The 10,000-nt window shown below is 45.6% G+C and overlaps 1 protein-coding gene across 2 annotated transcripts in view; it reads right to left on the bottom strand.

Annotated features, from left to right (window-relative positions):
• KATNBL1 (katanin regulatory subunit B1 like 1) overlaps window positions 1-10,000 on the bottom strand; it is a 58,559-nt gene continuing 48,559 nt past the window's right edge. For both annotated transcript variants that reach the window (XM_068251663.1, XM_068251662.1), the window contains exons 8-10: window positions 7,809-7,898; window positions 6,042-6,135; window positions 1-561 (exon numbers count right to left, since the gene is read on the bottom strand). In XM_068251663.1, coding sequence (XP_068107764.1) covers window positions 529-561; window positions 6,042-6,135; window positions 7,809-7,898 — 217 coding nt within the window. In that variant the 3' untranslated portion in view covers window positions 1-528. The remainder of the gene's footprint in view (window positions 562-6,041; window positions 6,136-7,808; window positions 7,899-10,000) is intronic.

The raw sequence follows: 10,000 nt of genomic DNA, 5'->3' as shown, positions 1-10,000 counted from the left end.
TTTCTTTCTATTGCAAACATCTTTAATATTATGCCTCAAACAATATAACACAATTGGAAACGTTGCAATATCCAGTGTCACATGTTAAAAAAAAAAAAGTTTTAGGCACAGTGTTTTGCAGAGACTTGGAGTCGCACAAAAAGTACATATTTTTTCCAGCCGTCTATTTTTTGCAGAACTCTATTCCAGTGGCAGTAGATAAAGTCATTGCTTCTGCTGTCCTAAGAGGAGTAGAGGGCACTGTGGCAAGGTATGCCTTGCAGGAGTACGTGGTAAACGTTACCTCTGAATTTTTAAACAGCTACCTTGAAATAACACTACTTCAATATGAAGCAGGTAGTCGCCACTTATGGCCGTGGCTGCATAATTGATGAGTAGTGTCCAGACAAAGCTCTCTTTAAAGTCATTTGCTTTACTACTCATCTCGTGTGAAAAAAAATCTTCCCAAGGTTAGGAAGGATCCATCAGACATTAGTGGTCTGCTGATGCTCTTAAGTATCTGCAGGATCTTTTTGGTGACTCCTCAGGTCAACGCAGCTGGGATAAGTAGCTATCCAAATCCTGGGGAGAAATAGAAAAAGATTAACACATTTTTGGATGTTAACTATTTCACATTCCTGGACGTGAAACTCACGTCCAGGAAGCCATGTGCGCTCCTGCGCGTCCACGCGGCCGATCGCGCGCGTGCACGCGCGCGATCGGCCGGCGGTTTGTTAGCCAGTGAATCAGTGAATCGGGCAACGGTGCCCGATCACTGATTCCTCTCCCCCGCAGAAAAAGCGACAGCTTCTCTCGGAAGCTACGCTTTTTCTGCCTCCTATGTCGCTCTAAGCGTACGTGGTACGCTTAGAGTGACGTCACTGTAAACAACTCATGGCTGCCATCTTGTGGCCAAAAAGTAAACTACATCTAAATGTTAAATAAAAATAAAAATACACATATATTTACAAAAAAAATACAATTTCAATCCCACCCTCCCAAAAATACCCACATAAAATGTTTAATTAAAAAAAAAAAAAACATTACAATTAAAAAAAAAAAACAAACACAAATATTTACCTAAGGGTCTAAACTTTTTAAATATCTATGTAAAGATGAAATATTTCTTTTTTTTTTTTATTATAAGCTTGTAAATAGTGATGAATGCAAAACGGAAAAAATGCACTTTTATTTCCAAATAAAATATTGTCGCCATACATTGTGATAGGGACATAATTTAAATGGTGTAATAAACGGGACAAATGGGCATATACAATACGTGGGTTTTAATTATGGAGGCATGTATTATTTTAAAACTATAATTGCCGAAAAGTGAGAAATAATGATTTGTTTCCGTTTTCTTCTTATTCTTCCTTTTAAAATGCATTTACAGTAAAGTGGCTCTTAGTAAAATGTACCCCCCAAAGAAAGCCTAATTGGTGGCGGAAAAAACAAGATATAGATCAGTTCATTGTGATAAGTAGTAATAAAGTTATAGGCTAATGAATGGGAGGTGAACATTGTTCGGATGCATGAAGCGAAAAACGACTGAATGCGAACTGGTTAAAGCAGATCTATAACCTTCATCTCAAGTCTGCACCAGTTGCTGTCAACCTCATAATATATGCCAATGGTATTCTTTACCAAAACAGTGTGGCTAGATTTGCATGGTTACTGAAATCTGATCTGGGGTCCTAGCATGCCCCAAGAAGTCCCAACAGCTCCCAAAATTATTGATTTTACCAGAACTCAAAGCCCAGTAGTGCAAGCGGCCAGCACAGCTTTCAGCCAGTGCACCTTCACTCCACACTGGTGGGTAAAGCCACTTGGCCACCTCAGCAGCACTGGCTGCTGATCCTAACCAAGCTTGGCTCCCAAAATTCAGTTGATCTCACCAGAACTCAGCAAAGCCCAGTAGTGAAAGCAGCCAGTGCAGCTTTTAACACAAGTCTTCGAAAAATGCAGCCATGCCAACTACTTAGGCAGTGACGACTACATAATTGATTTAAATTGCGCCTAACACGTGAAAAAAAATAAAAAGAATAAAGCTCATAGTGGGCCTAGACTAAAAGCTCCAAGTCTATGATGGAATGCTTAAAGAGACTCTGTAACATTAAAAAGATCCCCTGGGGGGTACTCACCTCGGGTGGGGGAAGCCTCCGGATCCTAATGAGGCTTCCCACGCCGTCCTCTGTCCCACGGGGGTCTCTCCGCAGCCCTCCGAACAGCCGGCGACTGTGCCGACTGTTAGTTTAATATTTACCTTTGCTGGCTCCAGCGGGGGGCGCTGTGGAGGCTTTCCGTTCCGAACTACACGGAAATACCCGATCTCAGTCGGGTCCGCTCTACTGCGCAGGCGCCGGAAACTTGCGCCTGCGCAGTAGAGCAGACCCGACGGCGATCGGGTATTTCCGTGTAGTTCGGAGCCGACAGCCGTCAGAGCGCCTGCGCTGGAGCCAGGAAGGTAAATAATGACGTCACCGCTGCCCGGACTCCACGGAGGGCTGCAGCGAGACCCCTGACGGATGGAGGACGGCGTGGGAAGCCTCATTAGGATCCGGAGGCTTCCCCCACCCGAGGTGAGTACCCCCCAGGGGATCTTTTTATGTTACAGATCCTCTTTAAGTCAAAAACTTCCCCCAGTTTACCCAAATGGTGCAAGTTCCAAACAGAGTGTGCACAGCGAAAGCAAGCGCTCTACCACAAGCACTTTCACTGCGCATATGCAGTTCAAAGCACGCACAGTTCAGAAATTGCTCCGTGCTGCTTGGAGGAACTTCCGGAAGTCTCGGGAGGTAAGAGGACTGGATACAGGAGTGACCCAGAGGACAACGAGCAGCATCAGGACACTCAGGAGGAGGTAACCTAGCCCACCATGGGTTTCATTCAGTATGTGTTTACCGAGGTCAGGGGTACTTTAAGGTGAAAGTGGGCAACGGAAGGCCCCTTTATCATTTCACAGGACTGTGCCCCTCTTCTGACTATGTTAATTTATTATCAGGTTTACTAACTTTATCCAGATAATATGTTGATCAACAACAGAGCAACAGAACATTTTAGAGTGAAAGCGCCTCTACTGTGTACTTAGGCCCCTTTTACACGGGAGGCTGAAGACTGTAAAATCACCGCCTGTCACCTACTGCCGTGCGTGGTCCTGGCTGCTAGTGCTCAGCACGGGTGTTGGAAAGGCAGCCTCCGTATGAAGTCACATCAGAGTTTGGCCATGGTCAGATGGGACAGGTTGAGTTTTTTTATGCCAGGTAACACCACTACATGTGAAACTAGTGGCCGGCAGCAGAGTGTCTGAACTGTTGTACAAGCAGGCAGTTAAGTCTCCCATATGAAAAAGGGTCCAAGTCCTGAATGCTGACTAGGTTTAAGTTTTGTTTTGTTTTTTTTTCCCTCAGATTAGTCACCTGCTCAACAGAGAAAACATAGCTTCATTGCTGTGCTCCTGTGTTATCATTGGTTTTCTCTCTTTTGTATCTTCTTCATTATGCTTTTTCTAAGGAAATGTATCATGCATCATCGTAAACAAACATTCACTTCCTACTATCAAACAACATTATTTTACACTCAAACTTTCTCCTTGCTACCTAACCCATAGGTCTGATTATGCCCATAGTTCACCCATAATCTCCCAACTATGCTTGGACCATCAAGGTATTGAAGATTTCATATATAATGTTATATAAATAATTTTTATGTCTGCTTCTCCTTTAGTAATTCAATATTTTAGACCAAATTTGACGCCAGCTATGTAATCTCGTGTTTGAAATAGTTTCATTTAACTCATTTGACTCCCACTCTCCTAATTCAAGAAAGCTGGTCAATTCTTGTATCCACTCCTATTTTTAGAGGGTTCTGCTTTTTCCAGTTTTGGGCTATTAATTTTTTAGCGACTGTTACTGCTGGTATAGTTATAGTGTCCATCAGTCCGGCTTCACCCTCACCTATATCTCCAAAGATTATGGTATGATTGTTCAATTTACATGAATCTGGAACGCGTTCATTGCAAAAGGATTCTATTTCGTTCCATTTGTTTTCAATAATTGGGCAAGTCCACCACATATGATTAAAGGGACTCCAAGCAGTGCAGAAACTATGGAAAGATGCATATCATTTTAAAGCTCTCTTTCTCCTCTTTCCAATGATATATAAACCGTCGCCCTACGCCTTTTAGTTTTCGCTATTTTCGCGATTAAAATTGCTGCGGCCGTGATTTCAATCGCGAAAATAGAGAAAACTAAAAGGCGTAGGGCGACGATTTAGGTGTCACCAGAAAGAGGAGAAAGAGAGCTTTAAAATTATATCCATCTTTCCATAGTTACTTGTATTACACAGGACGACACTTTCCCCAGTGTCAGCAGCTCCATTCAGCAGAATGGAGCTGCTGACTTTTAGGAAAAAGTCGCCCTGTGTAATACAATGTAACTATGGAAAGATGGATATTTTAAAGCTCTCTTTCTCCTCTTTCTGGTGACACCTAAATCGTCGCCCTACGCCTTTTAGTTTTCTCTATTTTCGCGATTGTAGCCATCCAGGCTACACTAAGCCCTGGAGCCCCCCCCCCCCCCCCACTTATATAAGGCAGGCTCGCTGGCCATGACACTCACTCGTGTGCCTGCTGCAAATAGACAGACTAGGGAGAGCTGCTGCATATTTTTTCTCCTAGGGAAAGATTAGTTAGGCTCTTGGCTTGCTCCTGGCTGATTGTTATTGCTAAAATAGCCCTCCTCAACAGCTCTTTTGAGAGCTAATGTTTTCCTGATGGGTTTGGTTTTTTGTGTGTGTTGCTCACTGACATTATACAGCCCTATCTGTTGCAGCTGGACCTTGGTAATTACTGTGCCAGCCAGGCCCTGCCTATCTATACTGGGACACCTACCTATGCCTACCTAACTACTGGGGCACCTTACCTATACGGGGACACCTACCTACCTATACTAGGTGACCTACCTATGCCTACCTACCTATAGTGGGTCTCCTACCTATGCCTAGCTAACTACTGAGGCACCTACCTACATATAAATGGGTCTCCTACCTATGCCTAGCTAACTACTGAGGCACCTACCTACCTATAGTGGGTCTCCTACCTTTGCCTAGCTAACTACTGAGGCACCTACCTACCTATACTGGGTCTCCTACCTTTGCCTAGCTAACTACTGAGGCACCTACCTATGCCTACCTATACTGGGCACTCCTACCTATGCCTACCTACATACAAGAAGAGAATAAGGTCGTTGCTTCATTGTGGACAGACCAAATTCGATCAGCTGGACAATCACTGTTGTGACTGCTGTCATTGAGCTACCTCAGCCTGGCGACCATATGGGCTTGAAAACCACTATCGCCTGCACTCTCGCCATGGTGCGCACCAGTCCAGCACGGCCGTCACTACGCAAACAGCTGTTTGCGGTGCGTTACACAGTGAGTTTGGTGTGTCAGTGTAAAGCAGAACTCTAATTACACTCCCTGATTGATGTATACCCATGCAAGATGTTTTAAAGCCCTTTAGGCCTGCAATTTAGCATTCAATGTGATTTCTGACCTTAAAACGCTGCTTTGCGTCAAATCCAGATTTTTCCCCGGGACTTTGGGCATGTATCCCACTCCGCCATGCCCCGCTCCAGGTGTTAGACCCCTTGAAACATCTTTTCCATCACTTTTGTGGCCAGCATAATTTTTTCTATTTTTCAAAGTTCGCATCCCCATCGAAGTCTATTGCGGTTCGCGAACTTTTCCCCGAACCTTCCACGAACCGAAAATCGAAGGTTCGCGACATATCTATCCATAACCCTTTCACTATAGCTGTCCATTAAATGGAGTTAACCTAGGAGAATTGCAATGTATTTACAGAGCTCAAAACAATGTTACTGTTTCCAAGGTTTGACCTTTGGCAATGTCCTCTGCTTTTCTAGCACAACTAAAATAATCCTAAAACAGCCTTGATGGTTAAATATATGGCAACTTTGGCAGCTAATTTCAGAAGTTACTAATCAAGGCCATGTCCTACACAGCAGTTTATATTTTTAGTCACTAAACTCAAGCATTTGTGTTACCTTTGCTATATTGCCAGTATAACCTGGAACTGATGCAAGGTGATTTTCTTGAAGCCACATTCCATTAAGTTGGCATTTTAGTATCAGGACATTCCTGGAAGAAAGAGAATCGAATGATCAATACTGCAAGTATTCAAACATAATCAGAATAACTTTCTTCGGCCAAGTTTCCACTTACAAGGAATTGGACTTGGCAGTTGCTTAGCAGTCACAGAAAGTAGAATACAAGGGCAGAATTGAATAAAGCAGTTCTGTGCAACATTTTTAAGCCCATGCATTTCCAGAATTAGTATGGTTCTGCATTAAACAATACCTTAGCCCTTGTAAAAATTAAAAAAACTAGGGGGGGGGGGGGGGGGGAGTGAGCAGGCATGTGTAGTAGGCTTGTCTCATGCCCACCACTCACCCCCCCCCCATTCCCCATTAAAGCCTACTGCCCTCCTGAAGCTACTTCCTGGTTGGGTGGGTCGGTGTGCACGTCACTGGCGCTGCCTGGCGATGCACAGAAGATTCCGGCCACGGGATCGAGGAGGTGCGTCGCCGGGCAGCACCTGCAGAGGAGAGCAGGGGAAGCATTGGTCACGAGGTGAGCCTACTACACATCCCTGCTTCCCCCGTTTTTGAATTTTTACAAGGGCTAACGTATCCTTTAAGCAGGGCTACCACCTGAGGGAAGAAACTGTTCCAATGTCTGGAAGTTTTTGTTACATGACTGGTATCTTTCTTCTGAAGGCAGAAGTTGGAAGATGGAGTGGGCAGGGTGAGAGTGGTCGAGGGTAATCTTGGTCACTTTCTTTCTGTACCTGCTGTTGAGGTCCTGCAGGGAAGCTAAATTGCAGCCAATGATCATTTCTGATGATCTAAGGATGGGCTGAAGTCTCACCTTCTCCCATACAGATCAGGACCGGTCAGTTATTGATGTGACTGTGGATTCAATAATTGTAGTGAAAAATTGCACAACTGCTGTTTGATAAACTTTTTCAACTGCCATAAGCCCTTTATAGGGTTTTCTTGATGAAGGAAAGCAACACTGTTGCCGATTTTAGGTTAAGATATTATGGGTCTAAGGAATTTGAATGACTACTTAGGTCACAGCAGATCCATTTAGGGTGGGGGGTCCTAGGTCTCCTGAAATCTATTTCCTTGGTCTTAAGAACATTAAGTTTTGAGTTGTTGCTGCTGCACCAGAAAGAAAGCTGTCTCACCACATGCCTATTTTGAGTCCACTTGCTGTGTCATCAGCAAACTTCAGAGCCTTTACAGTAGGATCTGTGGAGATGTGGTCATTGGTGTATGAAAATTAAGCAGTGAAGGGCTCTAGTACCGATAGACAAGAGGGTTAGGCTGGGGAAATGCATCTCACACTGTCAGACAATCAAGACATTGGTTATCCATATGCAGAAGAGTTCAGGTAATGTCCATAAAACTGAAGAGCCTCCAGCCCCTTCCAATACTGTAGTAGTTAAACAGAGGTTTAAAAAACCTCAATGTATCTTTACAATAAAAGCAGCTGACGTGTTCCTGTGCTCCAAAGAAATGCTTCACCTGGGAGCCTCCTGCAATGCTCTCCCTCTGTGCGTACCACCCCTCCTTCAGTCACCTCGGCAACATGTGGCATTGGCACTGAGAACAGCCAGCAATCAATAAACAATCCTCCACCCACAACATTGCATACAAGCATATGTTGTTCTATATTCACAAATCTATACAGATCACACTCCTGTTTGGCTATAACGCACAGCAGACAATCAGGCCCCAGACACTTACTCATCTGGTGGATCCTCAGAACGTGTAGATAATTGTGTCCACCACCTCTTCACAACTGCCTGAAGCCAGTTAAGACCAACTATAACATATCTGTAAAAGCAAAAATATAGAAAAATGACAACTCTTCTGTCATCAATCTTAAAGAGACTCTGTAACATTCAAAACATCCCCTGGGGGGTACTCACCTCGGGTGGGGGAAGCCTCCGGATCCTAATGAGGCTTCCCACGCCGTCCTCTGTCCCACGGGGGTCTCTCCGCAGCCCTCCGAACAGCCGGCGACTGTGCCGACTGTCATTTCAATATTTACCTTTGCTGGCTCCAGCGGGGGCGCTGTGGCGGCTTTCCATTCCGAACTACACGGAAATACCCGATCTCATTCGGGTCCGCTCTACTGCGCAGGCGCAGGAAACTTGCGCCTGCGCAGTAGAGCGGACCCGACGGCGATCGGGTATTTCCGTGTAGTTCGGAGCCGACAGCCGTCAGAGCGCCTGCGCAGGAGCCAGGAAGGTAAATAATGACGTCACCGCTGCCCGGACTCCACGGAGGGCTGCAGCGAGACCCCTGACGGATGGAGGACGGCGTGGGAAGCCTCATTAGGATCCGGAGGCTTCCCCCACCCGAGGTGAGTACCCCCCAGGGGATATTTTTATGTTACAGTTCCTCTTTAAACGGCTCTAAAAATATTTTCACACAGAATAATGTTCACAGGGTTGTAGAGAATTGTTCCACAGATAACCAAGTGGCCAAGTTTTAATCAACAGGCTAAAGCACCCCTCAGTCCTCTCGTCTGCAAATGTAATGTTAATGCGTGCCTCTTAAATGGTGTGGTTGATCTTTGCTAAACAACTGAGTGTTTGTGTACTTAAAAGGAATACCGAAACAAACACTCTGCAAACCGAGTCAATGTATAGCTGCAGGCATGTTAGGATAGATGTACTGCAGTGTCTGTTCCCAGTTATGCTCCTGCTGCTCGTACATCCTCCCGTTAATGCCCACCAACCAGCCAGTGAAGGCAACCTCTGCCCTGGAGGTAGTTCAGCTGCACATGCGCACCAAAACTATCTCTGGGGCAAAGATCACAGTCACTCTCTGGTCGGCAGGCTAATACTATTCAATACTTATGGCGCGTAGTAGGTTTATACATGGGCTTACACTTGTAAAAGCATTTTATTTTCCTTCTTTAAAATGTACCAGAGACCAAAGCATTGAAAGAATCGATAGTTCCTCTAGCCCCATAAGCACGTCTGAGTCCCTCACTGTCCTCCCACGGTCTGCCGTTCAGCTGCAATCAGCCCTAATAACTGGTCCAGTCGCGGCAGTCGGGGGTCTTTTGCCCGGAACTTGCGCGCACGCAAGTATCGATTCTTTCAATGCTGTGGTCTCTGGTTTACTTTAAAGGAGAACTGTAGTGAAAGATATAGAGGCTGCCATATTAATTTCCTTTTAAGCAATACCAGTTGCCTGGCTATCCTGCTGATCCTCTGCCTCTAATACTTTTAGCCCTAGACCTTGAACAAGCATGCAGCAGATCAGGTGTTTCTGACATTGTCAGATCTGAAGAGATTAGCTGCATGTTTGTTTCTGGTGCGATTCTGCAGGCAAATAGCTCAGCAGGACCTGCCAGGTAGCTGGTATTACTTATCCATCCTGGCGGTTGATTTTTTTTCTGCCAAATAGGCAGAAATCCGTTAAATTTTTTTTGTTTTGTTTCATGTAAAGCTACCAGAGTGGTAGCTACATGAAACACCACTAGAGGGCGCATGTGTCCCTCTAGTGCGATCGTCGCCGGCATCAACAGCAAACAGGGGACGCGTATATAACGCGCTCCCGTTTGGCTTCTGTCGCCATGGCGACGATCGGAATGACGTCATGGACGACAGCCGACGTCCTGACGTCAGACGCCTCCGATCCAGCCCATAGCGCTGCCTGGAACTCATTGGTCCGGGCAGCGCAGGGCTTTGGCAAGGGCCCTCTTCCGCCGCTGCGTGCGGGCGATCGCACAGCACTTTAGCTGCGCGCACAGCACTTTAAATGGGGCGAATCGCCCCACCAGGGGCTGAGATATCCTCCTGCACGGCATAGCCCGAGCTCAGCTCGGGCTTACCGCCTGGAAGGTTAAAAGGACATCAATATGGCAGCCTCCATATACCTCTCACTACAGTTCTTTAAAATCAAACCCCATTACACAGTCA

This window comes from Hyperolius riggenbachi, chromosome 9 (genome assembly GCF_040937935.1).
Source record: "Hyperolius riggenbachi isolate aHypRig1 chromosome 9, aHypRig1.pri, whole genome shotgun sequence".
NCBI classification, from domain to species: Eukaryota; Metazoa; Chordata; class Amphibia; order Anura; family Hyperoliidae; genus Hyperolius; species Hyperolius riggenbachi.
The sequence above is the reverse complement of the archived record's forward strand: the minus strand, read 5'-3'. Positions and strand labels throughout refer to the sequence as shown.